The sequence below is a fragment of the Spodoptera frugiperda genome, chromosome 23 (assembly GCF_023101765.2).
Source record: "Spodoptera frugiperda isolate SF20-4 chromosome 23, AGI-APGP_CSIRO_Sfru_2.0, whole genome shotgun sequence".
NCBI lineage: Eukaryota > Metazoa > Arthropoda > Insecta > Lepidoptera > Noctuidae > Spodoptera > Spodoptera frugiperda.
The window spans coordinates 7,497,038-7,514,306 of record NC_064234.1 but is presented as its reverse complement, the minus strand read 5'-3'; the positions used below and the strand labels follow the sequence as shown (position 1 = coordinate 7,514,306).

At 32.0% G+C, this 17,269-nt stretch overlaps 4 protein-coding genes across 4 annotated transcripts; 2 read left to right on the top strand and 2 right to left on the bottom strand.

Annotated features, from left to right (window-relative positions):
• Positions 1 to 52: 52 nt before the first annotated feature.
• LOC118267121 (lanC-like protein 2) lies at positions 53 to 3,344 on the top strand. Its single transcript, XM_035580920.2, has 8 exons — positions 53 to 635; positions 932 to 1,111; positions 1,526 to 1,686; positions 1,978 to 2,116; positions 2,231 to 2,371; positions 2,602 to 2,787; positions 2,882 to 3,028; positions 3,117 to 3,344. The coding sequence occupies exons 1-8, from the start codon at positions 549 to 551 to the stop codon at positions 3,297 to 3,299; spliced, it is 1,224 nt and encodes a 407-aa protein (XP_035436813.1). The 5' UTR covers positions 53 to 548; the 3' UTR covers positions 3,300 to 3,344.
• On the bottom strand, positions 3,329 to 10,956 carry LOC118267124 (actin-binding protein IPP). The gene is made up of 10 exons (XM_035580929.2): positions 10,630 to 10,956; positions 10,116 to 10,260; positions 9,684 to 9,822; positions 8,829 to 8,994; positions 8,349 to 8,528; positions 7,784 to 7,959; positions 7,368 to 7,503; positions 6,625 to 6,835; positions 6,319 to 6,539; positions 3,329 to 6,189 (listed from the first exon to the last, which is right to left on the bottom strand). Exons 1-10 carry the CDS (start codon positions 10,783 to 10,785, stop codon positions 5,953 to 5,955), a joined length of 1,767 nt encoding a protein of 588 aa, XP_035436822.1. The 5' UTR covers positions 10,786 to 10,956; the 3' UTR covers positions 3,329 to 5,952.
• A 486-nt stretch (positions 10,957 to 11,442) lies between these two features.
• Positions 11,443 to 14,664, top strand: LOC118266927 (lys-63-specific deubiquitinase BRCC36). The gene is made up of 6 exons (XM_035580578.2): positions 11,443 to 11,687; positions 11,775 to 11,985; positions 12,089 to 12,186; positions 12,348 to 12,458; positions 12,976 to 13,122; positions 13,660 to 14,664. Exons 1-6 carry the CDS (start codon positions 11,586 to 11,588, stop codon positions 13,783 to 13,785), a joined length of 795 nt encoding a protein of 264 aa, XP_035436471.1. The 5' UTR covers positions 11,443 to 11,585; the 3' UTR covers positions 13,786 to 14,664.
• Positions 12,418 to 17,192, bottom strand: LOC118266926 (uncharacterized). Its single transcript, XM_035580576.2, has 6 exons — positions 16,858 to 17,192; positions 16,543 to 16,774; positions 15,644 to 15,803; positions 15,441 to 15,551; positions 15,067 to 15,222; positions 12,418 to 14,897 (listed from the first exon to the last, which is right to left on the bottom strand). The coding sequence occupies exons 1-6, from the start codon at positions 17,031 to 17,033 to the stop codon at positions 14,683 to 14,685; spliced, it is 1,050 nt and encodes a 349-aa protein (XP_035436469.2). The 5' UTR covers positions 17,034 to 17,192; the 3' UTR covers positions 12,418 to 14,682.
• Between the last annotated feature and the right edge of the window lie 77 nt (positions 17,193 to 17,269).

The window sequence follows — 17,269 nt, the reverse complement described above, 5'->3', positions numbered from 1 at the left end:
GTTATTTATTTTTTGTTTCAGTAAAATTTGAGGTGTATTGTTAATCAAGGCATTAATAAACTGGCAAATTCGAAACGCCTGACAATAAGCGACGTGGCCGTCATAAACAACAATTGGAGATATTCTGCATTTCGTCAGATCTTTAAAGTTTACCCACCGATAAAAATATTTACTTCTATATAGTACAAAATAATGCGCTAGTATCAATATTTTTTGTTCCACTCTAGGGGTTGCTACGTGCACGACTGTAGCGCCCTCATTTATTTTCATGACAGACTTCTTCACTTCCGTTTTTTACTTTTGGTTTGACAGTTGTTGGTTGAGCTTTCCGTTTTTCATGGTTTTCCCAAACCCAAACAAAATACCTTCTTCTGCTGTCCAAAGAGTATAATAAGTATAGCGAGAATGCTGTCAGCGGGCAGTAGAGAATCATAAACCGAACTGAATTCAGAATAAAAATGTAACCAAAAGTCAAACTAAATATATAAAACCGTTTAGTAAAATTGTGTGTTTTTTATAGAGTTCAGATATAAATTTAGTTTTGAACCATGTCTCCGAAGGGTTCTTTTGAAAATCAGTATGAAGATTATTCACCAGAGGTTGCATCCAATATCATAAATGAATCCCGAGATGGGGTATATATTTTTGTTTAATATAAAATAATCTCATCATTATCTATTTTATTTATTTTCGCAATAACATTAATTATAGTGTTCTATTCTAAGGATAGCCAGCTCATTCCTGATAACTGTCCAGTGTTCCTGAAACATATACCTAAAATATTTCTAAAAGTGTCTGACCATATTTTAAATTCCTCATGCAAATCTATTTATTTGTATATTTTCAGCTTTCAAAATAAAAATATTTTATTGCCAGCTTTGTGTTTAAATTTTTATATTGTTTGTTTTTAATGAATTGTATTTTGTTGTAGATATCAGAAAAGTTTCATACAAAATTGCAAAAGTTTAAAACTGAAAAATTGCAATATCTAAAGGCTGAAATGGGACATGATATATTCTATGATGGTACAGTGTACACTGGATCAGCGGGCCTTGCATTATTTTACTTAATGAGCTCTTTAAAACATGATTCCAATCATGAAATGCTGCAGGTTGGTAGTGAAAACATATGAATAAAAAGGATTTAACTTAGTGCTTTGTATATTGATGCTACGAGTGAGAAATTCCTTGTGTTCAACCTATTAGTATTATCCACGTCAAAAAAGGAAATGTGCCCTCAATCCAAAGCTAAGAATTCATTCTAAAATAAAATAGTTTTTAGAATTTGCATTTAAATGTTTAAAAGTTAGTTCTAAACTCATATTTTCATCTGCCACTCTGCCACTATAAATGAAGTAAAAATACATTGTGGGTGCTTTGATTCGCATTCTGGCAGACCAAGTTATGCATTGAATGTTGAAGCTGTTGTGCACAAAATTATGTTCATCATCATCATGTGTTTGCTTTCATCAGGTGTTGTGTAAACACATTATAGTGTTTCATTTTTAATTTCTTTATGACCACAGGCTGCTTTGGAATATATAGACCTTGATAAACTGAAGGGCCGTAGGATTAGCTTCTTGTGTGGAGATGCTGGACCACTCGCCATTGCTGCTGTGATTTCATACAAACTTGATGCTCAACGTATTGACCACAAGCTACCAGACTATAACACTTTAGCACTTAGGTTTGTATAACATTAATCAATGGAAATTCTAAAGCATATTTCGGGTCAAATTTGAAAGTGTCGGCTAAGATGAAAAATATATATAATAATCCATTAGCATTTAATATTATGGCACCAAACCTGTGTAACCACTTGGGAAAAGTATTTATTTATTTATTACACTATGGAAGACTTACAGCTATATAAAAACTTGGAGAAATAGACAACATATACATACATTATATGGCATATTAAATACCTCTGCCCTCAGAGAACAGACTAGCATAACTATAACAATTCTTGATTTTTCAGACTCATATCTCTAATTTCTTTGCTAAATGAATCTCCTGATGAGCTGTTATATGGAAAGTCTGGATATCTATATGCACTGCTGTTTGTGAACAAACATATTTCTGTTAAGGATATAATACCTGTGAATCATATAGCAAAGGTAGCTATTTTGACTATAAAATATAAGTTTACTCATTTGTATACAGTTAACATACTTGTAGACAGGTGGCAGAAAGCATAAAGTTACATCCAGTAAACATAATTCTACTTGCAGGTTGTTGATAGCATAATTAAGACCGGAAAGTGTTATTCTATAGCAACGAAATCTGACAGCCCCTTGTTATGGAACTGGCATGATAAAGTGTATTTTGGAGCAGCTCACGGTATGGCTGGGATACTGTACATGTTGTTACAGGTAATATTACTAGGATTATATGGTACTTTGTTTGAAAAAAAAGATAATAATTCTTAACTACTATTTATTTATTGATTTTTAAGTTGTTGGGATTATATCAAGGACATTATCTAATACTCTGTCAGATATTAGTTTAAAAGCAATGTAGTCAAACACTACAAAACAAATGGGTTAATCAGAATTGAAAAAATTCTCAATTTAATATGACTTGTCTGTCTGTTTTGTTCCAGGCCCGAGCATATATTAACATAAAAGAAATGCGCAATTACGTTAAACCAACATTAGACTGGTTAATGAATCAGCGCTTTCAAAGTGGCAATTTTCCGTCGTCCATGGGCAGTACCTCGGGAGACAAACTAGTACAATGGTGTCATGGCGCTCCTGGATTTGTACCTTTGTGCCTTTTAGCCTACCAGGTAACTATATAAAACTGCTTATAATATTTTCGGTAGGTTGAAACCCATTAAATTGTTACAAGATGAACTACATTATTAAACAATTTCGTTTCAGATTTTTGATGAAGACAAATATTTGAAAATAGCTCAGCAGTGTGGAGATGTTATATGGCAAAGAGGCTTATGCACAAAGGGATACAGTATATGTCATGGTGTGAGTGGAAATGCATACGCATTTATACAATTATACCAGGCTACAAAGGTACGTAGGAACTTCCACATTAGTTAATTAACTAGCAATTGGTGTGGACCGGGCCTTGCATTAATATTGTAACAAATTAATTTTCCAGAAACCCGAATATCTCTACCGAGCCTGTTGCTTTATGGAGTGGTGTGCTGTTGCACGCTTAGGCACAGAACTGCATCACCCGGATAGACCAGCGTCATTGTTTGAAGGATTAATGGGCCGGGTTTATTTAGCTGAAGAGATGACTCACGTTTTAGAGGCAAAGTTCCCAGCATTTACTTTGTAGATTTAATTTTATTTAATTAAATAATAATATTTCATTGTAAAAATATTTAATAGTTTTAATTCTTATTTATACTTATATAAGATTCATTAATATCACCCAGCTTAGATTACATAATACGTAAATAATGCTACCAGGCGGCAGTCCAACAATTAAGCTTATAATATTATAAAATTTTCTATGCATATACATGATAGTAGATATTTTATAAATACTAATTTGAACACATTACATAATAATTAAAAATAAATTTTAATTTTAAAAGGAGATCATTCACACTTCAAACAATTACGTCCCAATTTTAAAATGTGCATTGTCAAAAGTAAGTGCATATTTCACTACATTACATTTCATTACTAAATATTTATCTTGACATTTTAAACATTCACACACATTGAAAACAAAGTGAATGTTTTATACCAGTTGTCACATTTAAAGGCAGAAAGCGAATTGTCCGAAAATATATCATAAAAATCTACAAAATCTAAAGCTGGTAATGCTTATTTACATTCTAACATCTTTGAACGTGTACAACAGTGAATGATCAAAAGAATCCTTTCAGCCTTTGGTACATTTTGTATGAGTCCTATACTGGAAATGGTGTAACATAATTATTATAAACATGAGACTTTTTATTATAGAATAAAATATATCAAGACAATAACATTAGACAATAGAATACAGTAGTTATTATCAGTATAAATTAATGTGTATAATATGTCTAGAGACCTTAGCGATGGTGAAACTAGCGACAGGTGACCTTAGCGAAGCTTTTCTTTCGTTCGCGCCAAAATAAGCGTTTTCTTTATGGCTATATCATGCCTGCATTACCTGGGACCAGTCTTGCCACCTATTACTTTTCATTAGCTTAGAGCAAAGTAATGATGCTATAAAACTGTGACCTGTATGGGTACCATATAATATAAAGCCCATAATTATAACACCAATAGAAGTTCAGTCGAAGAGTTGTGCATAACGTACAACTTAGTAATTGTTAAATAAATACATTTTTTTCTAATAATAGTCTTCTATCAACTGTAACTAACTAGATAACGCATCAGTAATAAAAACTGTTGGATGCGTGTAATAAATATAAATATAGACTTTTATAATAATTCTGTAATTATTATCTTGTCAATACGTAAATTAAATCACGATCTTATGGGAATTCTGAGATAAAATAAAATCCCTAAAGATGATGACAAAACAAACAATCTTTTTCAACAACGAATCAAAAAAAGATTTTTTCATATTAAATTCTCCATTAGTTCGCGCATCCACATTACCACTGAGTTAAATAAAAATATACATTTGGTGCTTTAATGATATCCTTTATGAAAGTGTTTGAGTAACGAAGTAATGAATTATATTTTATTTCATTTTTTACGTTGATTTTCCTAACAAGTTATAGCGGTATATAAGACAGATAAACGCCAAAGTTGACCTCTAAGATTGTGCCATCTATAGATAGTTATAGTTGATCGAAGAAGATAGCGAATATATAAATCAGTTATTAGCTTCTTAAAACTAAATAAAATGCGTTTATTAAATGACGAAGAAACTAAGGATTCACTCTCAGGTGCCACCATGAAATAGTAGCTAACATTATCATATTATGACCGTTGACCGTACATAAAGAGCATACAGTTTTCAAGAAATAATAAGTGAAGGCAAAAATTGAACTTGGTTCCAAATCTCATACATTTATATAAAGTTAAAGAGTTGCAATCTTTTATTTTGTTACCAATTCATAATTTTGAACATTACACATATTCTAACACGTAAACCTTTTTCAATCCTATCATAGGAAGATATTATCCAATCCTACTGTTATAGTTACAACTACATTGTGCCAATGGTTACATAAAGATATCCACTATAGAGGTTTACTTCTGTGATCCCTAGGTTTTACCGAGAGATTATGAGTGTATGGAAATATATTAATTACAAGGGAAGAATGATTAAAATTAGGATTTTTTGGCCTAACCATTACTGGCTCTTTAGCAAAATTGGCAATAATACTGTAGCATTTACTACTCTACAGATATTTGATATTTATATTTCAAGCTGCATTATATTATAATAAATAATTTTATCTCTTTTTATATTTAACTACATGATATTATAAATGAATGCACAAAACAATAATAACATGACTGTTGGCACCATCGAAAAAGATATGGTTGTATTAAATCAATCTAGAGGAAAACACATAGCAAATAGGTAGCCTAAACAAATTGTAAACCAATATCCTAAATTGATTCAAGCGAAAAATAACACATGATGATAGTACTTACATACATTTATAAAATTTGTATAGCGGAAGTATAGACTTATGTTAATCGAGTACAAAATAGCTAATACAATCTTATACATTATATAATATTATGTACATACATTTATATAAAAAGAATTTGATGTCAGGTTTGATAAAAATAAGTCAGGAGTAAAGAAATTGTTACATTTTCAGGATGCATATGCATATACAAAAATAGGAATTAAGTTGCAATAAATACTTGGACGATTGTTTAATCCTATTACATTAAGTATAAAATTCATCGAGTAGCTACACATTACGGGTAATATTATATGTTATTTGTACATTTATCGTAGCTTGTTGTTTTTGTCGGTTCGGGGTATGGTTGTACCTGCAGGGTCAGAGCAGGGCGGCGCCCGCCTCGGCGCGCGAGTGCGGCAGCGGGGGCCCGGCGCGCCAGGCGTTGTCGCGCGGCTCGTACAGCTCGACGCTGGCCAGCGTGGTGCGCGCGCGGTAGAAGGCGCGCTCGCCCGCGCTCTCGCTGTCGCCGCCCGCCACCACCAGCACGCCCTCCGCCGCCCCCGCCGCACACCCGGCCCGAGCCTCCTTCAAACTCGCCACTTCTTCCCAAATTCCCTATAAAATCATTAACCATTTTAACATCATAACTTTGGCTTTTAACTAGCACAGTGAAAAGGTTATCGAGTTCTGTACTAGGGTCGATATTTTAAGATCAAAAGTTTTACAAACATGTTCTATAGTTACCTCATCAAAACTGTAACGCTCTACCGATGTGAGAACTGTGCGCCTCGGCGCGTTCCCGCCGATGACATACAAGTAATTGTCGAGAACGACCGCGGCAGCCTGACTACGAGCGTGGTGCATCGGTTTCAGAGAGTGCCATTTTCGAGATGCCGGATGATAACATAATAAATCCCTTGTGTGTCGCCAGGTGTGAGTACATCCACCGACTATGTATATTAGACCTAAAAATAAAAACAAAAGTCATGGGTTTACAGTCAACTCAACAACTGATAGTTGAAATTCTGAATTTTAGGGAACTTTATTTACCTTCAAAATTAATGACGCCCATTCCAAATCTAGGCTCGGGCATTCTGCCTACTAACGTCCACTCATCTGCTACTGGATCATACACTTCAACAGAAGAGCCCATGTCTGATCCCACCCAGCCTCCAAAAGCATATAAATTGCCATTCCAGCCTGTCAGACCAAACTCACAACGTGCTTCTTTCATTGGAGCAATATTTGACCATTTATCAGTCTGAAACAAGCAAAACTAAAGCTAAATTTACACCCTTTTTTGAAAATATAAATGTTACTGATAGGACAGTGCTTTACATAATATTTTTTTAAATAAACAACATAATAGTAACCTTAAAATATAAATAACTAGCAAACCTGGCGAACTTTGTTTCGCCACCAATGGCTTTCCCGTTTTCCTTGTTTTCTCTCGAAGTTTTCCTAAATTTTCTTTGTTATAAACCTTATGGAGCCCGAGCCCTTTACAACGAATGCAAAACCGTAGAAATCGGTTCATGCGTTCTGGAGTTATAGCGTCAGGAAGGAAAACCCGACTTATTTTTATATAATATAAATAATATATCCTTTGAGTACTTAGTTACAATTTTAGAATCATTCATGCACTAACCTACCTTCCAATGAGAACTTCTTTCTTTTTGGGAAGTCGGTCAAACATTATTACCGAACAAACAACGAGAATGAACAGAAAATAAAACCTACATTTTCGTATTTAATTTATTATAAATATTGACTTATTAAAACCAATTTCATACCTGAGGATCGTATACTTCACCATTGGCAAGTATTTGACTTCCTTGTTCACCCCCGACGGCATAAACCCGGCCTCCTAAAGTGGCCACACCTGGCTGGATTCGTGCTATGCCCATTGGTGAAAGCTCCTCCCATTCTCTTAAATTAAAAATATACATATTCTCATTAATTATATTAATACCGTTAATGAAGTATTTTACATAGGTGGTCTTTGGTAATTTTGGGGACTTTTCTGAAAGTAAACTCAACGAAAAAAATTGGCACGCATGCACTTTAGTGCAATATTAACTATTGCTCCAAATGGCTAGTTCTAACGACAAGTACCATTTTTTTTAGTTTCCACACTTTCAGAAAATGTTCAAAAATATATGGAGCTGTACGTAATGATCTCCACTGCTTAAATTACAAAAAAAGTCACCGTTTGTGTAGATCAAATTTAAGCACTGAAGAAAGAATATTGTCTTGATTGTAGTGTGTCGATAGTGGCGGGTGCGCAGCTTTGTCTCGGCATGATCCTCCGGCTAGAAGTAATATACGCCGTGCGCGCTGACGCGGTTCTACCAACAAAGATACCAAGGCACCGCGACGAGTTTTCTAAAACAAATACAATATGATTTGAGTGATATAGAAATAAAAATATATAGTCCTGAAATTCTTGAAGAAAACGCAGAGGCTTTAGCGAATACTTTATTAAGTAATTTGCGAACAATACTCTGATTTTGTAAGAAACAGACGTCAAGTTATGTAACTAAATAATAATAATGATCTAACATGTTACAATGGTTGAAGGGATTGGGATAAAATTTCTAAAAGGTTTATGGTCTGGAATAACAAATAGGATACTTTTATCCCATGGGACCACAAATTGAGCAGAAGGTAGTACAAACTATAACTGTAATGACGTAGAATTACGAGAAGTCGTAATTTATTTGAGGAGTCCTGACGATTTTAGTACTTATAGGGAATAATAAGAAATACCTTACCATATCAACTCTCGCTGTTTTAAGAGCGACAGCAATAGAAGGATCTTGTACGTTTTTGATTGCTTGGTCTAAAACTTGTGGCGAGATGAGTGGCAGTCGTACGTGACTAAGTACTTCAAAACAGTGCCGTCTGCGACAAGCTGGGTCATGCTCTAACCATCGTAGCGCTGCATATAGAACCTAAAAATAATGCATTATTCAGAGTAAACCATTACCTTTTTATCATTTTTGGATAATAAAAACAAAATAACAAATGCAGTGATGCTTACTTTGTAGTGAAAGAAAAAGTTTTTCATGAGTAATGGTGTTTATGTTTCGTAATAGTAGCTACTAGCCAGTAACAAAATGGAGTAAATTATATTTTAGGAGAGTTATATGTTCAGCAGTAGACATGTTGTGGTTGACATGATGATGGAAGTTTTAATTTTGTTTAGCAAATAATAGAATTAATATAAAAGTGAAATTGTGTGTTTACAGTACCTGAGCTTCACTGTCAACTTTTAATTGTTCAGAAGAAAGCAATGTTATTAGCTGTGGTAATGGTAATTCTAAAAGCTCATCACCATTAGATACTATGTTCCAGTTGGCTTGAACATGCTCTAGTGCTTCTTTTACCAATTCAATGCAGTTGTGAGCTTCTGCAAACCTAATATAATGAAAGCAATTTTATAATGCATTAGTGTATCAACAAATAATTAACTACAATCTCAGTGTATGGGAAGCTACATAAGTGATATTTGACCATTGTCACACACATTGGAAAGTAACATAGCTAATGAATATGATAGGTTTATTGTGAATGTCTGAAATTGCATAATTATTATCCTTGTTATGTCACATAGTTTTGTAACAAATTCAAAACTGTAATAATTATGGGTAGCATGACTACTGAAATAGTGTTGATTGAATAAATACTAGATATAATAATAAAATATTATAAGATTTAGTCTTAACAATAATTGCAAATCAATTGTAAAGCCACAATCAGACAAAATAAATGGTTCATAACTTTAAAAGTATGAGGACATTTTGTTTTGAAGTTTGTTTAGGTGCATATTTGCAAACTCAGTGTAAACATAAATGTTTAGTAGAACCAAAGTAAAGGTGGTGCCAAACTAATTAAAGGTGCCTATGAAGTGTTTGCCTAAGGCATTCTTTAGGTTGAATCCACCTAAGACCTCACAACATTTTGTGAGGATTTTAAATTCAAACTTGAGGAAAAAAGTAAAACAAAAAGTAACATGGCAATTGTGAAATTAAAGAATATGTTGTATAAACATTGGTAAAATATTTACCTATGCATATTTACTACAGAATAATACAAATGAAACTTACCTAAATATTCCTAGAGCATTTGTGTGGTGTAATTCTCTTCTAAGGAACTCCCCACATCCTGTTACAAGCTCTCTTAGTTGAAGCATATCAGCAGCAATCAATAAATGTTGGACAGTACTCTTGTCAATTACTATTTCACCTAAAAAAAGTAAATTATTTATAGGCCTTTGTTAACCAATTGTCCAAAAAGATTATTAAAAAAGATTACCTAAAAAACTCAGAATCGATTAAACTACACATACAACATATTCAATGCATAATGTAATAGACTATATATGAAAGCTCATAAATATGCTATTTGTTAGTTACAAATAATAAATAATTTTAATAGATTCTGGGTTTTTGCTCCATACATTTTTGGGCATGCTTCTATTATATTGTTATGTATTTTTTAAACAAAAGTAAATAGGTACTTAAGTACTCTAATTTTACCTGTATAAATAAAATCAATTATCATTGGAAGTATATCAGGGGGAACACTTGGCAAAGCAACATATCCTTTTTGTGTTTCTTCTAAACCAACATTAAACATAGCATCAAAATAAGCACAGCTTGCTGCCAGTACTACCCGATGGGCCTGAAAATTAATCCAGTATGTACAATTATCTAGTTAATTTTGTGACACATAAATGCCAAAAAAATCATTGCTGTAGTATTATACCTATTTGCTACTTCTGCTAATCTGTGATGAAGTAGTACAATATGCAATGGTGTAACCAATATTTGTTACAATGTTTGAAATGCTTATCAGAATATTATTTATCACCTGCATTATCATATACCAATAACTATTAATACCACTTAAAAATCCTATTTCATTTATAGAATTGCTCAACCGTTAAGTCATGAAATTAAGAACATGAAAGTTATTCTGCAAATATTATACAAAACAAAGAATTAAATCAATAGATATTGGTTATTAGAAGTACCTAATTATACAGCTTACCTTAATTCTCGTGGAGCCTGATATTAAATCTATATCACAAAATCTTCCATCTCTTTTGAAATGATGTAAATTTAAAGAAATTTTGTTTGCGTAGTCGCAACATTTGTAAGGTCGAGCCCCATCTTTGGCTGTGCATTTCTCATATGCACTTGTCATTGTGTATGGAAATAGGAATTTACTATTTTTTAAAAACGATACAGAATTAACAAAATGTTTTAAGATATTACTATTAATTGTGTAGCCAGTACAGTAGTAGTTTTATTTTGACTTTATCACTCTGCGTAGGTAACTGCAGCTACTTTCCTTTGACTTTGACATTTATTGACTTTAGTTTGACATAGGCAAAGGGAAATGATGACATTGACTCTTGACACTTGACAGATAATAGTACTATGGCTAGAGATGGGACATTTTCGGATAAATACTGAGTAAGTGATGGTATTGATACACTTTTTTGCATAAATATTCGAGTAATATTCGGATAAAAACTGTAAAAAAAGTAGTTATTAGATTTTTATCCATTTGACTATTTATTCGAGACGTCGCCCAAACATAATTTGATGCTGCATAGTCAAGCGCACAGAGTATTGTTTGTATGTACGTACACAAATATCTAGTCGGTTAACACATGGGCTGGACTATGGCATGTCTGTTGCTATGCCATATTAGTTTTCCATCCATAATAGATTTGATTTCATCAATAATAGATTTGTCGTTAATAGATAAGTTGATAATTTTCGTGAAGTTAGTAGATTAGTTTTTCTCATCACTATTTCGTCATCTTTATAGATACTGTCAATTCTGTCAAATGTCATTGATTAAGTGTCATTATTCATTGTTGTTATACGTGATTATAAAAATAACAAAGAATTACTAGATTCTTAATTAATATTACATATTCATACATGTGATAACAACGCGATTTAATTGATCAATCATAACTATATTTACTAAAAATGTTGAATAACGTATTACTTTCTTCGGACGTCGCGCTAGTTTGTGTTCAACATGCGTTGTCCACAGAAAAAGAAGAAATTATGGGTCTTCTTATCGGGGAGGTACACTAAACATTCTTATTGACATGATTTTGATTACAATTAGGCACTATTTTAATCATTGATTATATGTAACTGAATATTTTACAGGTACACAACAAAGGTACCATGGTTTCTATAGTATCTTCTGTGATATTACGACGTTTGGATAAAAAGCCCGATCGCGTTGAAATATCTGAAGAACAGTTAGTGCAAGCTACTCTGCGTGCTGAAGAATTAGCAGCTGAAGTCAATCGGCCTCTAAGGGTAGTAGGATGGTACCATTCCCACCCTCATATCACAGTATGGCCTTCACACGTTGGTAAGTTGCATATAATAAAGCAATTAACTATTAAATATTATTACCATCAATTACTTTTATTTTCTTTAAATTGCAATTTGTAAATTATTATTTTCTGTTCTAGATCTTGCTACACAGTCTATGTATCAGAGAATGGACAGCAGCTTTGTTGGACTCATATTTGCAGTATTTCTCTCAGATCAGACAACAAAGGCCCCTTCGGTGATTCTATTATGTTTAAATTATATTGTATTATAATGAGACCTTCCACATATAAGGAGAGTCCTTCGGTCAACAGTGGGCACTTATAGGCTCCTGATGAAAATGTTAGATCCAAGGAGACCCAAATATAATATATCTAATGTTCTATTATTTAATTACAGATTCAAATAACCTGTTTCCAATCTATAAATGAAGGTTCAACTCAGAGTAGAAAAGAAATCAAATTGGAAATAATAAATAATAATGACCCTTTATTGTCAAACAATTTTGAGGTAAGTATTTAAGTACAGATTAGGTTTACTCTACCAAGTAATATATTGTTATTAAATATTAAACACCTTCCTCTTGAGCAGGTTCGGACACCAGCATATTAACTCACTGCCAACCATCTTTCAATAGATTATGATCTTTTATAACAAATAAAGTCAAAATATAAGAAACAGGCAGATTAGTGTAGATTTATCTGCTGGTGTAGTGTACTACAATGACAGAATGTACTCTCCATCTCTTTATGAGATAAATGTACTTGACTCTTATTTGGACTATGTACATATGCAAATCATAAAGTAACTTACATTTTGAGTTTAAAAAAAGTTGCTACCTATATTTTTAGTATAAGCAATTTCGTTGAATATATCCAAAGTTATAATTACAATATTATCAACACTAATCAGAGTTTATGTAGCCGAAGTTAATAATCTATTTCAATTCAAAATCTTTGGAATATTGATCTATTAATTTCGGCCATTAGAGGATAGTATAAATTGTTACAATATTAACTTATTTTAGACATTGACACAACTGCCAGCAATACTAAAAGAGGAGGAAGATGAAGCTTTTGGTAGTAAAGCAGATCCAAATGATATTGATGATATAATAAACAGACAACATAATGCAGCTGTCAGAACTATAGCAATTGGACACATAGTTGATAAGGTAAACCATTCTTAATTATTAAGAGTATTATATAAATAAAAAAATCAAATCAAAGTAAAACTTTTATATACACAAGGTTTCCCTCCCTATATAGAGTATGCATAATATCTTGGTAAGATGGTAGATTACCTAACAATAAAAATTATTATCAAAATGTTATAACACTCCTAATATTTTGACACAATCGTTAACTATAAATATTACAGGTAATGGTACCCAAATTCAGTCAATAATAGAGATTCATATTTATGATCAACTAAAACTACCAAAATATTTATTCGAAATTATTTTAATTAGGAACAAATTTTCGAACAAGTTTAATTTTATGACTACTAGGTAGTTTATTGTTGGGTATTTTCTACTCTATACATTTCCGAATTTTGATACCAAAAATTAATAAATAAATAGTTTTATGTACATACATATACATCATTATGTTTATTATATAGGTATGAAAACATTATTCTTTTATGTAGCAGGTGCTTTAAAACAGATGTTATTGAGAAAACACATTAATTTTTTATTTTGTTTTTTCAGATGTCCAGACCCATGTTGGAAGGTCTTGTGGCAAGAAATACTCTGAATATGGTACGCTTGAAAGCACTAAAAAGGCAACACCAAGAAATGATGTCTAAGCTAGAGAATATGTCTTGTAATGTTTAATTTCTTTTGTTAGTTTTTATTGATATGTCACTTATAAACCTTTTATGTACTCATCATTCATTGTTACTGATGGTTGAATGTTCACACACATTCATTAAACTTAGTCAAAACATGTGCAATGTTACAAAAATCCCATAAATGTTAAAACTTGATTAACCTTTTGACCACCAGTGCTATTTAATTTAATATTTAATGAAACTCCAAAACACCAAACATAATATTGACAACATCAGGTTCGAATTTTTGTTAGTGAAATCGTAGAATGGGATATAGCCGACTTTGTGATGACTTGTTAGGATGACTTTATAGTCAACCCTACCCTAGCACTCCCACCCACTAATACCACACCCGAGACAAAGTAACATACTATTTTCTAGTTTTCATATTCTAATTTATTTAATGTATGCTTTGTTTAAAAAGGCTATGTTACAATCAGCTAACTAGTTAGATGTTGAGTGACGCTTCGCCAGTCACGACTACGTGGCAGACCTTGTGACTCTATTTTAATTACATTCACTTTTTTTCTTTATATTCCTCTATATTTACATTAGATGACAAAATCTTTACAATTCTAGAAAAATAACTAAATGTATTCTTAGCTTGGTGCTGAGGTCTTCACTTTTATAACATGGCAGTCAAAAGGTTAAACCTGTTAGGTACTCATATTTGGAATAGTAAATAGTAATGTAAATCAGTTCCATTTGTATCTACATTTTGAAGATGTAATCTTTTTCAATGGTGTTACTTCCAACTCTTTACCCTTACTTTTTTAAGATAATTTTACCAAGTGATTCTCAAAAAATAAAGAAGTAAAATATAATGACACAAACAACACAGTTAACACAATATGTGAGCTTATTAAAATTACTTTTTTGTCTACATTAATTGTTTTATTTGTTAAGATAAGTCATTTTTGTCAATCATCTCAAAACCATCAGATGAATCTATACTTGAGAGCCGATTCCTTTTTGTTGTGCTAGATTCTGGTTGCATCATATTTGCCACAGCTCCAGTAATATTCCAGAATGTGTTGTAGGCAGTAGAGCTCCATGTGCTGGTTGGCTCTACTACTTCCAATGTAGATTTCACCTTTTGTTTTTGTTTCAGCTGGTCTAAAATAATAAAAAAATATTATTTAAAATACACACTACAAATAAACTTATAAACCTAGATCCCTTTTTTCTTAATTTGTATAATGTTGAAACTTATTAAAGTTGTTTTAGATCTTATAGTTTCCATTCATTATTTATCATCCGTAAAATAATCATCCATTGAACTTACCTAAAGGAATGTACTCATCTTCACTGGTGTCAGAAGAATCAACATCTTTATCCAGAGTTTGCATTTTCTCCATAGAAAAATTCGTAACTAATGAGCTGCTGTTCTCGGAACTATCACTGCATTCGGCCAATGGCACATCTTCTGGTTTCCAATAATCTGTTGATCAACAATATTATCAGATTATGATCTTATAATACAACATGAAATTGCACAACTGTGATTAATTTTAAATCAATTTTGATTTTGTTAGCTTTTTTAAATACTATTTTCGAACAAAATAAGTGAGTACAGTTTTAATTCCATCTAATCAATCAATCATTGACCTCTGATTCTAAATTTGGGTTTATTTAAATTCTAAAATTCAAAGGAATTACCATAAATTTGTTTTTCATCCATTACTGGAACTGGATCAGGTTCAATAGATAATAGTTTAATGTCAACTTCAGATGCTTCTGGAATAAGACCTTCCAATTCAAAGTCAGATTCTGAAAATGAAACAAAACAAAAGTATTACATAAAATAAATTCAGTACATCAAATAATTATAATAAACTAAAAAATAAAAATGAGTTAGTTACCAAAGTCTTGTCTCATATTCTTGCATATTTTAATAATAGGCAATATTACTTTATAAAACAGACATATAGACATTAACAAGATGTATATTAGTATATAGCCGCTAATGTATTTTCCAGTGAGAAAAGTTATTATCAGGATTATGTTGATTAAAAGGAAAGCCTGGAACAGAAAAATGTAATATAGATATATTAAGCAACTTTAATGCTGTCTTATCTGGTTTCTATTATTCTAACTGATATCAGTTAATTAGATATTGTAAAATAATGATAGAATACTTTAATAGTAAATATAATATAATAATTGGAAAGATACAGAAGACATAATATTAAAATATTTACTGATAGTACCTATATCAGGTACCTGTAAAATAAATCTGATCGATTTCAGTCATGGTAGCCAGTCGGTCTAAATAGTCTAGTCCACTACACAGGACATATGATAGTGCACAAGTGTGTCCATAAACAGAGGTGCACTCCCTATTCACTCACTCTCTGAACCTGGTGGGATGCTAGACCGACACCACCAGAGAGAGGTGAGGTGCAGTACCACACCTTTACATGCTTTCCGAGACATGGGGGTGAAACGCCAATCCAACAATAGTTCAACCAGAAACTAATAACAATGTCATAAGTGCATAACTAGAGTGTTACAAGAGCTGTCTATGTACCTATAAGCTTAGATTTCCAACTTCTAAGGGTGAAGTAATGTTCGCACTAGGTACAAAGGTTTATTGTGGTCACCATGATCATGGTCAGAATTCCAATAAAGTATTTGTTTGAAACAATAACTGATTACCTATATATCATAATGCTTATTTAATTACACATATATTAAATATTATGCATTTCCCAAGTAACAGTTATGTTCTATAGAACAATTAATTACAACAAATACTTACTTTAGTATGATTTGTTTCTCTTAAAAACAAGAATTCATTCCATCTATTCTTGAGCCACAGTTTGAAATGTAACGCCACAGAATTTATTTGATCTCCATGGCCAGACAACTTTTTAAGACATCCAGTTCTATGTTTATATTTAAGCCAACTTTCAAATGCATCAATGCTTACTACTGCTGTGCATGACATTAAAATGAATTCTAAAAGGTTGACTTGTTGATGAACAATTGCACTGTTAAAAAAAATATTTAAAGTAAGTACATTAAAAATAATAGAATAAGAATACTTAAAGCAAATAATTAGATTAACACTTACAGAAATATAATATTCAGAAGAAAAATAAATAATAAAGATATCCACATTTTTTTCCAAAATAAAACATCTTCAAGTAAACCAAGAAATGCTGCCAGCAAAAGGGACGTCTGTGTGTTTTTGTTTTCTAATGATTTGGATGTATTCCATTTTAAAGCTTTTTTCAACGATGCGAACATGAGTGTAGATTTAGTAAATATATTTTACACACAATAAATATCACAGGAACTAAGACAAAGATAAAATAAACTAATGGCGATTCAAATGTTATTCAATTCAATGTTGATTTGCTTGCTTTGTCTTTCTTGCATTTTTATCTCTTCTTTCAAATTGAAATGGCAGTGTCACTATTTATAAAATGTCAGATAGTGTTGTAGCCATTGTCATAAAAGTCCATAGTTTTAGCAACCAGTAG